The sequence below is a fragment of the Pelophylax lessonae genome (assembly GCF_965119305.1).
Source record: "Pelophylax lessonae genome assembly, chromosome: 2".
In the NCBI taxonomy this organism is placed as follows: Eukaryota; Metazoa; Chordata; class Amphibia; order Anura; family Ranidae; genus Pelophylax; species Pelophylax lessonae.
The window spans coordinates 691,677,805-691,698,237 of record NC_138769.1 but is presented as its reverse complement, the minus strand read 5'-3'; the positions used below and the strand labels follow the sequence as shown (position 1 = coordinate 691,698,237).

Genomic DNA, 20,433 nt, shown 5'->3' with positions numbered 1-20,433 from the left:
AAAAAATCAGATTTTATTTTATACCTTATTTTAGACCCGGTGGCGTCTTCACTGGGTCTCTGTGCTTCTCCAAGCAATGCAGGCTCATCACTGCTGAGGGTAGGGCATTGTATATAGCTTAATTTAAACATATTAAAGTGATGGCAGAAGACCAAGTAGTCCTTTTTTGTATTTAAAATATTCCTATGAGGAATATTTTTATTGTCAATTTTTGTGAGTCATGTATATGATCTCTTTAACTTTAGGGATTAAATACAATTAATTTTTTTATGCTATTGTGATCATCCCTCCTTTTTGTGGCCTTTAAAATCATTTTTTTTCCTCTTATATTTTGCTTTGTATCTAACAGGGGTTATTACTTTTCCTTTCTCTATCCAAAATGGGGGGAAAAAAAATTTTGCCTATAGTTCTACTTTAACTACCCGTTTCAGTAAAAAAAATAATTTCTAGGATTAGTTTTGAACTTTCCTCCAGTTAGTTTGAGGTCACATCCCTGTGTTCTTGATTTTGGTTTCATATTGTGAAAAACTGCCCTCCTGAACTTTATGCCTCGTTTCCACTGAACGGTTCGGTACGGTACGCAATTTTTGCCGTTTCCATTGTCAAAAGTTGTGAATGGTACCCTAATTTCGAACCGTACCTTACCACTTTTTTGGGACCTTTTCGTTGGGGTACCAAGCACATTAGTACCGTACCAACAGGGTGGAGTTACACTGTTGAGGTACTGTTGGCGGTGGAAATGCAAGCCTGATCAAGGTGTACCGTTCCGAATCGAACCGCTCTGTGGAAACGAGGCATTATTCACCCCCTTGATGTAGTTAAAGGTTTCAAAAAACATCCCAGCATTCTGCCTCAATACTCCTCTCCCTCTCGAGCTCTTCCGGATGCAAAATGTGATATACAAAAACGCCACGTAGGACAAAAATTAGATACTGAAAAGAAAATTTGAATGCATTTATTTTATTTTTAATATTTTTTTTTAAATGTGAGCTTCAGAGGTACTTGTACCAAAGTTAGAGGCCCTGCTATTGCTTCTCACTCTTGGCTAAGATCAAGTGTAGTCCTTTATCAGTTTTTGGGAATGGAACGCCGGTGCCCTTCTCCTAGGAAGGGTGCCGGTTAGTTATTCACAATGTTTCTCCATTTCTACTGCATGGTGCAGAACAGTTCACATACCTTCTATGGTTGGAATGAGAAGAAAAGCCGGGTGTGAAGGCTGAGCTGCATATCGTAAGGCTTGCGATTCATCCATCTGAGAGGTGTCTGCGCCTCGAAGTGCCGGTTCACACTAGTGCGGTTTGCGAGATCGCATGTAATGTCGGAGCGCACTGTTTCTTCATTACATGCGATCTCATGTGCGGATGCGAGTTCAGCCATACACTTTGTATGGCTGAATTTGCACTGTATCCGCACCAAAGACGCACATGAGGCACTTTTTCAGCAGCATCAGGATCGGATAGTGGTTCACACTTGTGCGAAATCCGATTCTGTGCGAACTTTCAGATCGCACTGCGATATGCGATCAAACTGGGGGTGTCATTAACATTTAATTGACACCCCCTGCGTATCGCATATGGCAGTGTGAACTGCCAATGTGCGGATGCGATGCGGGATCACGCTGCATATTCGCGGCGATCCCGAATCGCACAAGTTTGAACCGAGCCTCAAGGGCTGCATGTAATATCTAGAGTCCTCTAGAGCGGATTACGATCTCCTATAATTTAGAGATCTTGAGATTCTGGTAAGAGGCACATCCTTTCTATACATGGGTGGAGCACTGGAAAATATTGTTCATCACTGGGAGCGGTGTATTTTTATAACCCGTACATTTGGAACACGATGAGGAAATTGATTTGGTTTTCATTCGATTGGAACATGGACACTTTTTCTTCACTTATTTGATATAGGTTTTTTTTTTTGCACCAAGTGATTAGTCACTGATTGTTGTAATTAGTTGAGCATATGTGTTGGCGCACTTTTTACTGTGCGAAGTTATGCACAATGTTGTAAGGTAGGTACGGTGGGAGGGATCATTTTTTATTCTGGGTTGATTCTGGCCTGGCTTGCTGTCCCCCTGCTTGTAGGCAGTCCCTCTTTAAGTACTTTCCTGGTAGAGCTGGAACGCCATCTTGTTTCTGGTCAGGGACTGGGAGGCACATGGAGCTCCTGATGTGTTGATATATTGCACATTGCACTTTATATTTATCATGGGCACTTATGCACGTCTTCCTTATCCCCCCCCCCCCCCCAAGGGTTTTTCAGGCCTGCTCTGATGTTGGGGAGAGGATCTGTGGTCCTCAGGCCTTTTCCTCCATTGGGGGTTTCTCTTCTGGAGAAACCTCACCAAGTACACTGAGGACAAGCTTTGGCAGGTCCCTAAGGAGCAGGGTCCACCTGGCTCTGTGTACCTTGGGAGGAAAAGTGCATTAGGGCATAGCTCCCAACTTTCCCTGATTTTTTGAGGGACTGTTCCTGATTTGGAGCAAAGTCCCTCCTGTCCCTCTCTCCTCCATTTGTCCCTCATTTTGGTCTGATCCATATAGTTGTATATAAAATACATTTTTTGTCTTTCAAAAAGTGTTTCCCAGTGCTAAACCTTTCATCCTATTTCTAAATTGCTGCATTTGTAAATTTTAAAAGCCACTATAAGAGAATAGTAGTGGTAAAAAAAAGCACTTGTGTATTTAACCAATCCATTTTTTTGTATAAATCTTCTTTAACCACTTCCCCCAAATGGACCTACCCATACGTCCTTGGGTTTCAGTGGGTATACCGGGATGATGCCTGCACCTACAGGCATCATCCCGGTATCCTTCTTTGCAGCCAGCAATTTCTGTACAAGGCAGAAGTTATCCGAATTAGCCACTCGATCACTTCTACAGTTGGTGGAAGGGGGTCCCACCCCCCTCCCGCTGCCGCCTCTCCTGGGCTCTCCAATCCCATTGTGGAGGCCAGGAGCAATGCGGCGATGGCTGCCTGGTACAGAGAGAGAGAGGAACTGACGTTGGTCCCCCCTCACTGTGGGAACCGGAAGCGATGAGTACGCATTGCTCCTGGTTTCCAGAGAATGACCAATGTGAATAACGGGGAGGGACGAACTCAACTGATGCGTTTCGCCTTTCTGGCTTCCTCAGGGGTATTTGGTAAAGAGGGTTCAGGTAGGTGACTATGAAAAAAAAATTGAACTGATGGGGCCTGGGCCCGGTACAGGAGTGCGGGCCGTACTGCCTTATCAGTAGTCCTGCCTGTGGCTGCTGCCATTTTAGATGTGATGGCAGTCCCAGCAAGAATCTGAGCTGTCACTTTATTCTCCTCCTCATACAAACGGTGAGGGGGGGGGGGGGGGGTTCGGGAGCTCACGGAGGACTTTAAGGAGGCAGAAACACTGAAAAAGGATTTTATGAAAAATAGATTACAGGTCCATTAAATAGTAATGATATCCTTATTCTCCAGAAACGATCCATACATGTCCACTGTCATTTTATTAACCAAATTAGGTTCTATTTCTAGCTAATTGGGTAGCACAGTATATAAGTGGTTAGCACTTCTGCCTAGCAGCAGTAGAGTCTGAATCCCAACCAAGACACTACCTGCATGTAGTCTGCATGTTCTCCCTGTGCCTGCGTGGGTTTGCTCCGGGTACTCCGGTTTCCTCTCACACTCCAAAGACATGCTGGTAGGTTATTTGCCTCCTGTCTAAACTTGTCTGCGTATGCATGAATAGGAGTTGGGGAACTTGGATGGAAAACTCCTTGAGGGCAGGGACTGATGTGAATGTACAATGTATATGTAAAGTGCTCAGCGCTATATAAATCTATTAAATAGAGGTCTTGTTTGTTGATACAGATGGATGTGTAATATCTAATGTATCCACCAGGTGGCACTGTTGCTCCAGTTTTGTATTAATGACTGAATTTTATGGGGGTTTCCCTGCAGAGAGCGAGTTACAGTTAGTTTATGTTATAACAACATTGTGTCTGCTTTCAAGAACTGAATTATTTCTGAGTGCAACAGCTTCGGTTTTATGGCTGGTTAGAGGATCTGTTATCAGAAAAATAGAGGGAGCACGGGAAAAAATTGATTTTTACCAAGAACAGTTGAAAGAGCAAAACTTTTTAGTGTTAATGCATTGGTCTTGGCTCAAAGAGGTCGGGTGTAGACATTGAAGCGTTACTAAACCCAGGAGCCTGCATACACTATATCTGGCCTCCCACAGTACACAGAACATGGAAATGCAATTATTTTAGTAAATCTAAACTGCTAAATACATCTTCTCATCAGCAGTATATAGCAGTCTTGTGGCTTCTATCAGAGCCTGGTTAAAGCTTGTAGGAGGAGTTTTCATTCTCTCCTGATTGTCCTATCAGGATGCAGGACCCCTGACCTAGACAGTGCTGAATGGACCCTTGCTGATCACATGCACTCTCCCAAGAAAAAAAGTCTCTAGCAATACACATCAAGCTGAGCATGTGCCCCTAGCCTCTCCGGAGATGGTGTGGGGATCAGAGAAGACAGGATCAAACAGCCTTTTTACACAATGTGTGGAGGATTTATTTATTTTTTTTTTTATTGGGATTGTTGAAAGTGAAACGCAGAAAGTGGGGAGAAAAAATAAATTAAATAAATAAATAAATATATATATATATATATATATATATATATATTATATTATATATTATTTTATTTTTTTGGAATTGTCGATCTTTTTGTTTAGAGTGCAAAAAATAAAAATCGCACAGGTGATCAAATACCACCTCTGCTGTTTTTTGATTTTGCGCTAAAAACCTGTGAAGTCGCGTTCACCACGACTTTGGCACGACTTGCACGGACTTCATAAAATGAATGTCTGCAAGTCGCTCTGAGGTCGCCCTGAAGTAGTACAGGAACCTTTCTCTAAGTCGGAGCGACTTGTGTCGCTCCTATTAGAACCGTTCCTGTACTACTCTATGGGATGCGATGGTGCGTGACTTGTCAGGCTCACCAAGTCGCCTGACAAGTCGTACCAGTGTGAATGAAGACTAAGAGTCGGTTCACACCAAGACGACAAAGTCGCCCGTGCAGCACGACTTAATTGCGCTTGCAAACGACTTCTCATAATAGAAGTCAACGCAAGTCGATCCTACTTCGCCCAGAAGTGCAGGAACCTTTTTCTAAGTCGGAGTGACTTGAGTCGCTCTGAATAAAACCGTTCCATTGCACAGAATGGAGTTCTACTTGTCAGATGACCAAGTCGCCTGACAAGTCGGAGTAGTGTGAACCGGCTCTAAAAGTGACTGTTTTTCATTCAGTAAAGTCGGTTTGTTTCTAAATCAAATTTTAAAAACAAAAAAAATTTTGACGGAACGACCGCCGTCATGCCATTGAATATTCTGATAATTTTCACAGGAGTTTTTGTTCTAAAATCTAGTGGTGTATAGCCAGCATTCTGAGACTTGTTGTTCATCTGCGAAGGGCTTCAGCCTTCAGAACCAGGTGTAGTCCCTTTTTGCAGCCATAAATAAGAACCCTGGTCCTTTTATCTTCCAATTCATTTTCTTATGGAAGGAAGCATCACAGAGCAGAGAGCCGCCTGGCCGCCTGTCCTATCATCCGATGAGCAGAGATGTTCATTGTGGCGTACAGTGAAAGCTCCTTTTATCTTCCGAGCCACACTCCCGACCCGTCATGGTTAGTCAGTCACACAGATCAGATTGATTGGAAGGAAGAGGATGGGTGCCCATTCTGATGAATTCATGCAAGATGGGGAAAGACTTCTTTTTAGATCAACTATTTTATTGGGAAACATTCCCCACTGTCACACACCTGGTTTTAATTCCCACATTTAGCCCACGTTCACATCGGTCCGATTTGACATGTCAAATCGGAGACAATGGCCGGACTGGCATGGAAGGTAACATAGTTACATACTGTATATTGTGTGTATGTACAAACCTGATTCCAAAAAAGTTGGGACATTGTATAAACTGTGAATAAAAACTGAATGCAATGATGTGGAAAGTTTCAAACTTCAACATCTTATTCAGAATACAACATAGATGACATATCAAAGGTTTAAACTGAGAAAATGTATAATTTTAAGGGGAAAATAAGTTGATTTTAAATTTCATGGCATCAACACATCTCAAAAAAGTTGGGACAAGGCCATGTTTACCACTGTGTGGCCTCCCCTCTTCATTTTATAACAGTCTGCAAACGTTTGGAGACTGAGGAGACAAGTTGCCAAGTTTAGGAATAGGAATGTTGTCCCATTCTTGTCTAATACAGGCTTCTAGTTGCTCAACTGTCTTAGGTCTTCTTTGTTGCATCTTGCTCTTTATGATGTTAAATGTTTTCTATGGGTGAAAGATCTGGACTGCAGGCCGGCCATTTCAGTACTCGGATCCTTCTTCTACGCAGCCATGATGTTGTAATTGATGCATTATGTGGTCTGGCATTGTCATGTTGGAAAATGCAAGGTCTTCCCTGAAAGAGACGACGTCTGGATGGGAGCATATGTTGTTCTAGAACTTGGATAGACCTTTCAGCATTGATGGTGCCTTTCCAGATGTGGAAGCTGCCCATGCCACACGCACTCATGCAACCCCATACCATCAGAGATGCAGGCTTCTGAACTGAGCGCTGATAACTTGGGTTGTCCTTGTCCTCTTTAGTGTGGATGACATGGCGTCCCAGTTTTTCAAAAAGAACTTCAAATGTTGATTCGTCTGACCACAGAACAGTTTTCCACTTTGCCACAGTCTATTTTAAATGAGCCTTGGCCCAGAGAAAACGCCTGCGCTTCTGGATCATGTTTAGATATGGCTTCTTTTTTGGCCTACAGAGTTTTAGCCGGCAATGACGAATGGCACGGTGGATTGTGTTCACCGACAAAGTTTTCTGGAAGTATTCCTGAGCCCATGTTGTGATTTCCATTACAGTAGCATTCCTGTATGTGATGCACTGCCGTCTAAGGGCCCGAAGATCACCGCCATCCAGTATGGTTTTCCGGCCTTGACCCTTACGCACAGAGATTGTTCCAGATTCTCTGAATCTTTGGATGATATTATGTACTGTAGATGATGATAACTTCAAACTCTTTGCAATTTTTCTCTGAGAAACTCCTTTCTCATATTGCTCCACTATTTTTCGCCGCAGCATTGGGGGAATTGGTGATCCTCTGCCCATCTTGACTTCTGAGGGACACTGCCACTCTGAGAGGCTCTTTTTATACCCAATCATGTTGCCAATTGACTGAATAAGTTGAAAATTGCTCCTCCAGCTGTTCCTTATATGTACATTTAACTTTTTCGGCCTCTTATTGCTACCTGTCCCAACTTTTTTGGAATGTGTAGCTCTCATGAAATCCACAATGAGCCAATATTGGCATGACATTTCAAAACGTCTCACTTTCAACATTTGATATGTTATCTATATTATATTGTGAATAAAATATAAGATTATGAGATTTGTAAAATAATCCATTCCTTTTTTACTCACAATTTGTACAGTGTCCCAACTTTTTTTGGAAGTGTGTGTGTGTGTGTGTGTGTGTGTGTATGTATATGTATATATGTGTATAATATATATATATATATATATATATATATATATATATATATATATATATATATATATATATATATATATATATATATATATATATATATATATATATATATATATATATATATATATATATATATATATATATAATATATATACACACCAACCCTTGCTCATTCCATTCAGAAGAAAAATGCCTTGGCAGGAGTTCCATGTAAATGTAGTCATCATTGCACATTGTCTTTTCTAGATCTCCAGTCCAGATGAAGGCTTTGAGGGCAAATCCTTGTATGAAAGTTGGCTCAACAAAGATCCTTCCATAGAGAATGCAGAGCTGCCAAGGTAAAGTGTCATGGTCTCTGGCCTAATTACGGATGTCACTGAAGTGAAACTTTGCTTTTTAACTTGTCCTCTTGATAAGCTGTCAGTTATTTAAACTTTAAAAAAAAAAAAAAAGTTCTGCCCAAACATAGGCAACAAAGATGCTTTCTGTTTAAACCTTTTATATGGAAAGAATTCATTTTTTGCACTCCTAATCCTGGCTTCACATGCTGATCCTGGTTTAACCCTTTCAGCTTTTTCACCTTCGGTTTTTTTGCTTGCGGAAGTGTTAAAATGCACCATTTAGGCCTAAAGTTTACTTGAACCGCTTGCCAACTGCATAACCTAGTTCTACGGGGACAGAGCGGCTCTCCTGAGCTGGGTCACGTAGTACGTACGCGATCCGGCACTTCCGGGTAAGGAGCGCGCGCTGCCGCGGCTCTGCTTAGACACAGCACAAGTCGATCAGCCTCTGCCGGCAACCACTGATCGGTGAGAAGGGAGGCTTGATGAAGTTCTACCTATGTAAACAAGGCAGAGCTCCAACCTGACGGGGAAGGAATGGGATTTTCTTTCCCTGCAAGGCAGAGAAAAAAAATCCCTTACCTCCCTCATTAGTACAGTGACAGTGCATATTTTTAGCACTGATCACTGTATTGGTGTCCCTGGTTCCCATGTCAAAATTGTCAGTGTCAGAATGTCCGCCGCAATATCGCAGTCTCGCTAGAAGTCGCTGATCGCTGCCATTGGTAGTATAAAACAAAAATCAATACAAATTCCAGTGTCCCCTAGTTTGCAGGCACTATTACTTTTGCGCAAACCAATCAATATACGCTTATTGGAATTTCTTTTTTTTACCAAAAATATGTAGCAGAATACATATTGGCCTAAATTTATGAAGAAATTAGATTAGATGGTTTGTTTTTTTTTTAAAGATTTTATTGGATGTGCTTTTTATAGCAGAAAGTAAAAAATATTTTTTATTAGTTTTTTAAAAATTGTACATATTTTATTGTTTATAGCGCAAAAAAGAAAAAACCCAGTGGTGATCAAATAGCACCAAAAGAAAGCTCGATTTGTGCGGAACAATGGCATACATTTTATTTTGATACAGCATTGTATGACACTGCAATTGTCAGTTAAAGTAACGCAGTTCTATATCGCAAAAATGGCCTGCTCATGAAGGGGGGGTAAATATTCCTGAGGTCAGATGGTTGTTGTTGTTTTTGTTATTATTATTTTTCTTAGGATTTTAAATAGTTTTTTTTTTTTTTAACCAAATCATAACAAAGTCCAGCAACCTAGGGCGGGAGGCTGGGGGGGGGGGGGGCGGAGTCCAAGTCCAGCAACCTGGGGGGGAGAGTCCAGCAACTTAGGGAGGGGTGGGTAAGTCCGGCAACCTAGGGTGGGAGGGGTGGGGACTCGTTCCCTCGTGAGAAATGCAGACAGTAAATTCACAGGACTTGATGTGACACAGAAGTCCCCTCCTTTCTACTTTTCCTGCCACCAAAAATCACACCACCTCACCACCCCACCCTTTTTGCCATTCATTAATTCTTTTGATGCTAACATACTATCTGGAAAAATCCATCTCCAGTCATGAGCCCTTACTGTGTTTATAACACAGGGCATTGCTTTACTCCCTGTGAAGTCCTCACCTGGGTTGTAGAAGTCTTGCAGGGGCAGTGGCTAGGGGGGAAGCGATCAACAGGGCGCCCTGTCAGTGCCCATTTCCTTAGGCATGTCCCCAGAACTACATCTACCAAAAGCTTTCACCACTCAGTGTACTGAGAGACCTCTGGGAATAAAGGCGGCAGGATCATTGTTTTGGGTGGAAAGAAATCAATTTACAGTATTCTTGTGGAGAGAGGGTTGGGGAAAGATGGGAGTTCTGTAGGGGACCAGCAGGGGAGAACACAGGCAGAACTGCTGCACTGAAATCCCAAGCAGTGTTGTCAGAAGCCCTGTGTTGTCAGCTCATTAGAGGAAATTAGGAGCTGGATTTTTGGCAGATTTGCAGGCGTTTTCCCTTCTTCTTTTTTTTTTTTTTTTTTTTTAGAAATTCTGTAATGTCCAAGTTTTGCAGAGATATACTGCATACAGGGCTGGGACAAGGGATGGGCAAAAGGGATGGCTGCCCTGGTTACAGCGGGTATTGTAGGGATGGGAACATCTCAAGTTCCTTCTACTATAAGGCTGACAGTAGTGACAGCGGCATCACTACTTCTTTCAGCCCTGCACTGGAAGCATTAGAGTTCTGGGAAGAGGTACGGGCTGTGCTCTCTCCTCCCTCCACCACAAAGGTTCATATATAATGAAGAGGGGGGAGCAATTTGGCAACTTTGCCCTGGGCACAGGAGGAGGATCTTGTCCCAGCACTGACTGTGTGTGTGTGTGTTTGTTTGTTTTTTTTTTTTTGCCCATACATACTTTTAAATTGCTGTTGTATGCTGCATTCACACCTCAGTGATTTGAATTGCGGGCAAATTTGCCATGATTCTGCCCATGATTTCAAAGCACCCAGGTGTGAATGACAAATTGCAGGACCCTAATTTGAGGTGTCATTCATTTGAAAGGCACCTAAAATCGCAGTGCATTTCTGCCACGATTGTCGCACGTTAAATCGCGCTGCAATCATGGCAAACTGCATTACCTGAAGCTTGTCACCTAAAACATTTCAGGAGCTACTTTAGGGCTACATGCTTTACACGATGTGGTTGGCCACGAGTGCAGCGCCATTTAACGTGCGTCAATCATGGCAGAACCGTACCACGATCTTGGGTGCCATTCAAATGAATGGCATCTCAAATGTGTCCTGCAATTTGTTGTTCACGGCTGGGAACTTTGAAATCATGGGCAGAATCCTAGGAAATCTGCTCGCGATTCTAAAGACTGAGGTGTGAATGCAACCCAAGTTCAGTAGAGTAAACCTGTAGAGAAAGACGACATCCCCGGGGGTTGAAGGAAATGATCAGCATAGGGCATACATGACGGGGTGGAAGGAAAACCAGGCAGTAGGGGGTTCAATTTGTTGTTGGGATATGAGAGGTCAGGACCCTTATTGGCAGAGCAGACGAGGTGATGGGGAGGAGCAGGAGAGAGAGTAGTTGGAGGGGAGGAGTGAAGGGGCTTCACTTGCAGACTGGAGATCATAGGAGAAACGTCCCTCCCGCCCGCCCTGGTGGTTCCATTTTCTGACGCTCTGCTAACGAGGTTGGATGTTGGTGGTTGGGGTCCTCGAGGAGGGTCCAAAACATGGCGTTGAACGATAAAATGGTGGGACCCATCTCGGGTATGGAGTCCTATGGTTGGTCTGGTTCAGTCTGGAGACCAACCGGGTAGTGTAAGGTGGTAGGGGTCTGTGAGCAGTTAGGATAGTCCTTGAGGCTGTATTAGCCACCAGACTTAATGGTACCACAGACTCCAAAGTTGTGGGAGATGGTATCATCCAGGATCTGCAACTATTCTTTGATCTGGATTGGTTTGACCGTTTTTTATGTTTTTCTGGTACTTATGGTTTTGTTTAATAAAGGGCCGAACCAGCCATTCATTCCCAATGCTGAGTTAGTGTTTTCATTTAATGGTAAAGGGGATGGTGTTGGGTACTGATCCGGGTAATATGGTTAAACAAGTGGGATCTGAACTACCCTAGTCATGTTCTGTAAGCAGTGCATAATATGAGCTGTTGTGTCCTAGCTGCCACATTCTGCTTCTTTTCATTAATATTACTTTCTTATTCTCTGTACTTCTCTCTGTGCAGGATAAACAAGCTTGGCTCTGGCAGTGACTTTGAGGCTTATTTCCAGCGTCTAGGGATTGCATCTGCAAGAGCACGCTACACAAAAAATAGGGTGAGCTGGCTGTGAGATGCATGCGTTTGCAGTGGACCCGTTTTATGGTGCGGCCAACTACAGAGGGTGCAACTATTGCTGAGCTTCCGTAATTTATGTAAATGTCAACCCTCACCTTGTAAACAAAGTATTCAGATTAAAAAAGAAATGAAAGGCAAAACATTTGTGGATACTGTAGAAAATATTATAAACACCTTTGTTTCCCCCTTAAGTGTTCTAAGCTGCATAATGAGTTCAGTGTGCTGCAGTTTCTCCTCCCCCAGCTCCCTGAACTTCTCAGTAAATGGCTGTGCAGGGGGAAGGGGGTGCGAGTCAGGACAAGTCTAATCATTGAAGGCAAGCAGGTTGAGTTCCCTACACAGCTAGAGAACTGAGCACGCTGTGCTCTCATGCTTAGTGTGGTCAATTCTTAATAGAAGAGCAGAGGGACTGGCAGGATCACCAGGCATTTCACACAAAGGAAGCAATACAAATGGAACCGGATTTGTTTTCACACAAGTACCTGCATAACTCCCAACTTTTTGAGATGGAAACCAGGCACACCAAATAGCAAAAGTATGTAGGCATAAGACACACCCCCTACCACGCCCCCTTAAAAGGAGAATTCTACAAAAAAATGATTAGCTAAACCCACAAGTGTGTTTGTTTTTTTTTGTTTTTTTTTTTTTGTTTTTGTTTTTTACCACTATTCTAACTTTATATTGGCTTTTGAAATTTACAAATGCAGTAATTGAAAGGGTGAGCACTGGGAAAAACTTTTTGAAAAGGTAAAAAGTGCCTTTTTTATACAACTAATATAGATCAGACCAAAATGGACAAATGAGGAGAGAGGGACAGAGGGACTTTGTTCCAAATCCGGGACAGTCCCTCGCAATCGGAGACAGTTGGGAGCTATGTACGTGGTGGAATAGGGAATATAAAAGGTTGGGTTTACATATTCTTTAATGGGGGGTCCTGGATCATGTCTGGGACCCTGTACTGGACTACTGCAGCACAGGGGAACAGCTCTGTAGTTTTAAAGTTTCCATCCAGATGAAACTAGCTCTATGGAGCTCATCTGGACTAGCACCACACAGGCCACAGCAGCAGTGACTGACACCCCCTTAAGCCCAGAGGGGTCAGCAGGTATTGTGTGAGTAGCCAGGAAGTGTGCCTGCTGCATTTCCCTTCAGTCAAATTTTGGAGGCACACAGTGGGTAGGAATGGGGAAAAATTAAAGCGCAGCATAGTTTTCCAGATAGAATGGAAAAGAAACAGGTGATGCTGGAATTCAGATTTAAATAAAAGGTGTAATAAGAGATTAAAAATACATTTAAGGTTAGTTACCAAAACCTATCACTGACACGAATACAATATTCTGCAAGGACAGCCACATATAAAACATAGTGCGTCTGGCATCATTGATTTTTATTTCTTTTTTCTGTTACAGAAAACGGACAAATACAGCAATTATCCGGTCTACCACACAGTATATGAGACATTTGAGCTGGTGAATCAGTTTTATGATCCAACGTTCAAGAAACAACTCGCAGTAGCCCAGATGAGGGGAAGTCTGGTGTACAAGCTGGCTGACTCCACCATTCTACCGTTTAATGTTCTGGATTATGGCAAGGAGCTAAAGAATTATGCTGACAGCATTTCTAAGTTGGCTAAGCAACACCAAGAGACCATGGAGACCTACGGAGTGTCTTTTGGTGAGTAAAAATAATCTATAGATGGGATACTGCATTTGTGCTCCCTAAAACAGAATGAATGTAATGGCACTTTTCCACTGCAAGTACCGGCTAGTACCGGCTCGGCTCTACTCGGCCCTGCTTGGCCCGGTTTGCTTTTCCACTGCGGTACCGCATGGTATAGTGTCGGAACTGTTCGGTACGGTACGGTATAGGTTTGCTTTTCCACTAAAGTAGTACTAAAGTTAAGTGGGTGGGATAACAACGGGGTGGGTGTGATTCTCTGACCAATCAGTGGCTAGTAGTGACTGCATGCAAAGGATTGTGGGATATGGTACCAGTTTGGTACCTGTTGGAACCACAATCGAGTAGGTACTGTTTTTTCAGAGCCGTACCGTACCATTCGGTTCCATGCAGTGGAAAAGCAAACCTATACCGTACCGTACCGAACCGTTCCGACCCTATACCATGCGGTACCAGCAGTGGAAAAGCACAAAAGCGTGCCGAGCCGGTACGGTTCTATGCAGTGGAAAAGCGCCTTAAATTGCCATTTAGGGGAAATTTCACTTGTCTTAAAACAAATGTAAAGGAACATTGTGGCAAAATTAATAATATTCCTAAAGAGTATATTCCTAAAGAGTATATTCCTAAAGAGTATATTCCTAAAGAGTATATTCCTAAAGAGTATATTATAAATTAAAACCCGCGCTTATGGTGTAAAGTGAATACTAGTGAATGAAAAATGTGTCAATAGAATTTAAATAAATATAAATATTCAATGTATGCAGCTGCTGTGTCTCTAAGTATAAAAAGCTTAGATAAAAGAAGGTGGTCAAATTTAAAACAGCGCTAGCATATGGAAATAACAAACAGTAAAAATGATTAGAAATATAATGTACAAGTTGATATAAAGAACATCAGGAATAAATAAATAATAAGTCCTTTTTAAAAGTGATTAAAATCCAAAAGTGCTCGAGTGCAGATAATCTATTCAAGGTGCTCAAAGGTGACAGGTGGCCCCTCTTGGTTCCCTACTCACCGCAACAGTAGATATGTCGCTTGAAATATTAATAGAGATGTTGCACCCAGCCTCCTTCTGAGGATATCACAAAACCGCTAATAACTCCTAGGTGGGACTGGTCCAAGTCTCCTCCATGGACCCCCAGTCAAAAGGACCGCATATAGTGTATTATCTCATTGGGGCAATACATTTTACAAACGTACTACACTATAATGCGGTCCTTTTGTCTTTTCACTTGGGGTCCACGGAGGAGACTTGGACCAGTCCCACCTAGGAGTTATTAGCGGTTTTGTGATATACTCGGAAGGAGGCTGGGTGCAACATCTCTATTGATATTTCAAGCGACGTATATCTACTGTTGCGGTGAGTAGGGAACCAAGAGGGGCCACCTGTCACCTTTTGAGCACCTTGAATAGATAATCTGCACTCGAGCACTTTTTTGGATTTTAATCACTTTTAAAAAGGACTTATTATTTATTTATTCCTGATGTTCTTTATATCAACTTGTATATTATTTCTAATCATTTTTACTGTTTATTTCCATATGCTAGCGCTGTTTTAAATTTGACCAAAGAGTATATTCCCAAAGAGTATATTCCCAAAGAGAATATTCCCAAAGAGAATATTCCCAAAGAGAATATTCCCAAAGAGAATATTCCCAAAGAGAATATTCCCAAAGAGAATATTCCCAAAGAGTATATTCCCAAAGAGTATATTCCCAAAGAGTAAATTGCAACAGAAGTCTCTTCTTTTAAGGCCCCTTTTCACATGGGCAGTGATTCTGACTCGCAATCCACTGTGGATAGCTATGTCAGCAGCAGCTGGCCCGTGGTTAGCAGGTAATCAGACAATATGCAACTTCCCGTATGCCACTTTAAAGATGGATTTTATACTGAAGGTACTCTTCACTATGGTGCAACTGGACCCATTAGACGTGGTTGTGGTACAGCCCAATTCACTTCTATGGTGTGTGTTTGTAGGCAGTCTCACCAGCCGTAAGTAACATGCCTCATGCCTTTTTTTTTTTTTTTTTTTTTTTTTGTATGCAGCTGCAACAATGTGTATGGGTATGTAGCACCCTCCTAGTCAGGTGCTAGGTAAGAGAGTGTAGTTTTGGCTCTCTGCTTACCAGAAGAGCAGCAGGCAAAATAGTTGTGCACTCTGCTCATCAGGGAGCAGGATTTGTAGTTCGGTCTGCTTAGTGTGCCTAGTGTGTGATTCATCTGGACGCAGGGAGTGTCCGCAGCTGATCCAATGGGGAGGCACGTTGGATGCTGAAGGAAACCTGACCAATGACACACAGGCTTTTGGTACTGTCCCTGGGGGATGGCACAGACAGCGGTGCATTATGGGACAGGGTATAAAAAGCCACGGGCACATGAGGCAGAGGTCTTTGGGCAGGAAGCCAGGTCCCAGAAGGAGGGTGGCGGCTGCCTCCTTCTGCAGCAGTTGATGGTGGTCACAGTCAGTCGGTTTGGTGTACCGGTGGTGTGAGGCTGAACCCAGAGGTCCAGGAAAGCTGACTACAGGAGTTGGGGCATTGGAGAATCTGGAAAAATAGTGTCGGGAGTACAGAGGAACTTGCCCAGGAAGGGGGGACCACTCCAGAGTGTAGAGTCAGTGGACGGGTGTCAGCCCAGAGAGAAAGGGGGTTCCAGGGGAGTGCCCTGAAGAGAAATATTATAGCAACACTTGCCTCCTCTTCACTCAAGTGGCAGGATGAAGTAGCAGCCTTGCCGCATTCTCAAGTTAAGTCCTCAGCATTGTGAATAGTTAACAGTTGGAGTATCCCACTCATCCCTTCTCCCATCCCAATTTAAATAAAACCACAAAAACATCCCCTGGACTCATCTTTGACTGAGACAAGAACTTAAGTTTCTGCAAACAATTGCTACGGATACCCAGGGGAATCCCTAAGATGTAATATCCAGCAGCCCTCTAGGGGGCTGTGCTACAGGTACATCTAGCAGTTGTTAATAGTGTTTGACAGGCAGCCGAGGTATGTTAAGAAAAGGAGCCGAACGCACAATATAATTTGATGGTAATTTAAATTCTCCCTAATATGCAGAAATATTATTGGGGAATACATCTGGCGAGTATTGTAGAATGGTCAGTACATGCGGCCTGCAAACACTGGGCCAGATTGAAGCAGGCTTTCATGAACATCCCCTCTTACTGAATTTGCCATGGGTACAGTCATGTCACTGGAAGACGAAGATCCGTGAAAATCCACTGTTTACAGTGACCCTTCAAAGTTTTCAATCCACTATTAGGATGTGTGGGATCTGTTCAGTCCTGGGACCCTAAACACAACTGTGATGGAATCCCGTGGATTTTATGCCGGGTATGACGAGTTCTTTACAACAACGGCCTTCTACTTCTCCTCTGGCCCACCACTTTTTGTATACAGGTGCCTTTCTGGACAAGTCAGTTTTACTGACTCAATTTGAAGAGGCGCCTATCCAGTTTTGGTTCATGTTTAAGGCTAAGACATTTTTTTGTCTTCATCCCCTAAAACAAACATGTAGCAGACCCTTGCTGTCCTTTGAGGCTATCTGCTCCAGACGAGCCACTAAAAGACATGTCTAGGTAAAAAGCATGGACATCAGACTTGAATTGTATACTAGAAGATGAGGCCTGGGAACAAGGATGGAGGAAGAAGTATCCTAGAATTCATGGTGGACTTGCCCCTGTATATCTGACTACTGGCAAAAGGTACATGAGACTGGACTCCCCCCCCCCCCCCCCCCCCCCCCCCACACACACTCCAGTATCTCTTGCATGGGAATGATCAACCACTCTGTACCTACAAGAAGTCCCTGGCAGCCCATTTGATCAATGCTGCCAGGGTGTGTCTACATTGTCTGATTAGACACGCAACCCCCAAGCTTACGGGGATTGGTATCTCAGAGTAAATGGATCCTGAGAAATGGAAGAATTTCATTGGGTGTGCTGGACTCACTTTAAGGTTACTGATCCGTACAAACAAGTCCTGTCCTAGTACTGGAAAAACAGTTCTATGCAGACTTATTCTTCTACTCCTGGTAGAGTGGTTGGTTGTTTTTAGTTGGGCTAATATTGGCTGGTTGGGGGGCAAGTACTGCGACCGGTAGACGAAGGGTCCCCAGTGCAGGTGTAATGCGAAGCCGACCCCAGCTGGTACTATAGGGCCCTTTTTAGGTAGCTACTTCCACAGACCCCGGTGACCCCTACCTCTGCCTAGAAGGGACCTTGTTGCTTAGAGGTACATCAAGTTGCCTCATTTGGGAGTCAGATACAACCTCCTTTTTTGTTTTCCCCTTTTTTTTTTTTTTTTTGCTCCATCTCTCCCCCCCCCCCCCTTTTTTTGGTATACGTTTTTTGCATAGTTGAGGTGTCCGCCAATGTACAAGGTGTGCAAATTAATAGCCTGGCAGTCATCCTCTTTAAAGTGGTTGTAAATTCTTACACACAGCCAGTGACAAATCCTCTTGCAGAAGTACCTGTTTATCCGCAGTCTTCTCTTCTCCACATCCATTCAAAGTGCATAATTTATCTATGTAGCACTACTCCTTTCCTGAGGTAGCGGACTTTAATAATAGTCTGCACTGCTGAGCAAATTCAGGGCCCTTCCTGGCGCTCCCTTTAACCCCTAATCTTCAGGGCTTTACAACTTGGCACCCCCTTTACTGTAACACTCCAGGTTAGCTGCCTCCTTGATCCCCTTGACCTCTCTGGAGTGGTCCCCTCTCTTAGGCAGACCCCTGGGCAGATGCTTGAGTACTCATGATGGTTTTTCCAGAAGTTTTCTGCCCAGGAGCTCCACTTGGTCAGCACACTGGATCCTTCTGCAGCACAGCTCAACCCCTGGTCCCTAGGCTGACTGCCTGGACCACCTTCCTTAGCAACAGGAGGAGAGGCAGCCGTCACCCTCCTCCTGGGACCTGGCTTCCCGCCTAAAGACACCCTGTCACATGCTCCGCTCCTATTATGTGCAATCCCAGGATGCATTGCAGGAATGCCCTCCCACTGGAACTGACATAAAACGAGTGTGCCACTGACTAGCTTTCCTCCACTGTCCAATGAGCTCCCTCAGACCCAGTGAATCACACTTGGAAACATGTGACAGGGTAAACCTACAGATCCAGGCTCTCCTGATTAGCAGAACAGAGCCATACATATATTTTACCTAGGAGAGTGCTACATCGAGTTTGTCTAAGCTTTCAGAAAGCAGGGGGTGGGGATCTAAAGTTGCACTCTACAGAGCTCAGTGAGAGCTGATTAGAGGGAAGGGACACAGCCTATCCAACATACACATCAACCTTGGATGGTCTGGTGTGCAGTGTAGTCCAGAAACTATTTTTAGGCCCCTTTCACGCGGGGGATCCGATCCGCCTGCCAGTTTTTCCGGAGGACCTGATCGGATGCTCCATGCATCCCTATGGGGCAGCGGGTGTCAGCGGTGACATGTCCGCTGACACCCGCTGCTATCCGATTCCGATCCTGTCCGTGAAATCCGGACGGATGGAAACCCTATTTTCCATCCGTCTGGAGGATCAGATCGGATGAGAACGGACAGGCGGTCCGTTCTCATCCGATCTCCCCATAGAGGGCAGCGGGGATCTGACAGCTCCGTCTCTGCACACAGAGTGGAGACAGAGCTGTCATCCGCCTGCTCGGCGGGGATCTGCGGATCGATCCCCCGCTGAGCAGAACGGGCACTGCCCGAGTTAAAGAGCCCTTACTAAGTTGTATTTAGTTGACTCCTTTTCAGGAGTTCAAATTGTTTCCCTTCATCAGGGTCGAATGTATTCGGCAAAAGTATCTTCTCCTAGATGCTGGTTTCGGCAGCTAATGTCTATGGGCACCTTAGTAGGTGTGGGGCTGCTGGGATGGGAGAGGACAGTAAGCTTGCACCTGCATTTCCAGCCCCCTTCTAGTGCCTATGGGCAACTTTACCCTTCTGCCATTCCATCCCCCCCCCCCCCCCCCTCAGTCTTTCTGCTGACCGTGAACCAGAAAAGTATACCTTCCTCTGTGCTGCATGTAAAGTGGGAAGCATAGTGTGGATTTGTGAGCAGATATGACCGTGTCCTACATTATATTTCATATAAAGTTCCTGTCTGCTTAGAAACAAGGATTTTGGATCTTATTTTTCTCTAATAATTTACTTTTTTCTTTGTTGTAGAATCTTTGTTTTCTGCCATTAATAATTTTACAGATTACGGGACTGGCCTACACAAACGCATTCAAAACATTGATCTGCAAAAGTAAGTTTGACACTTATTATACTTTAATCCTACAAACAGTGCTTTATAAAAAGTGACATCTAAAGTGCAGTCTGTCTCTTTATAACATAGTTTGATGACTGTTTTTTACGTTGGTCCTGCTAGTATATCAGTAAATGCAGACCTAGGCATCAATGTGATCCAATATATTTTTTGGTGCGTTTTGGGTTCTTCACTAAATATTTGTCAGGCAAACAAATTCAAATAAGATTGTTTAGCTGAGAATGAATTTTGTGCAGTCAGTGCGGTACAAAGTGGTAGTAAACTGCAGAATTACAAAAGCCACTAACGGGCAGACCCTAGAGCAGTGAAGGCGAACCTTGGCACCCCAGATGTTTTGGAACTACATTCCCCATGATACTCATGCACTGTGTAGTTGAGCATCATGGGACATGTAGTTCCAAAACATCTGGGGTGCCAAGGTTTGCCATCACTGCCCTAGAGGTTTCTCTCCTGTCATAAATGGCCGCCTGGCCTGTCAGTGGGTAATGTGATCTGAGCCGCACATGCACAGCTCAGACCACATTTATGGACCACTCTGTGTGCTGCGGCGATGTAAGTCCCAAGTGCCTGTGCGGGAGTGATGTCCCCTCGGCCTGCCCATTCAAGCAACCAATGATCCGAAACCCGAAAGGAAGACTTGAGCGAAGATGGAAGCACTGAGGACCAGGGAGAGCCGTGACAGCAACACGCTGGAGTCTAGCACAATATCCTAGTATGTAGTGCATACTAGGACATTAGGACTTGTATCTGCAAGG

The 20,433-nt window shown here is 43.8% G+C and overlaps 1 protein-coding gene across 1 annotated transcript in view; it reads left to right on the top strand.

Moving 5' to 3' along the window:
- NAALAD2 (N-acetylated alpha-linked acidic dipeptidase 2) overlaps nt 1-20,433 on the top strand; it is a 120,134-nt gene that overhangs the window by 86,087 nt on the left and 13,614 nt on the right. The window contains exons 15-18 of the mRNA XM_082245616.1: nt 7,793-7,884; nt 11,624-11,714; nt 13,144-13,408; nt 19,576-19,657. Coding sequence (XP_082101742.1) covers nt 7,793-7,884; nt 11,624-11,714; nt 13,144-13,408; nt 19,576-19,657 — 530 coding nt within the window. The remainder of the gene's footprint in view (nt 1-7,792; nt 7,885-11,623; nt 11,715-13,143; nt 13,409-19,575; nt 19,658-20,433) is intronic.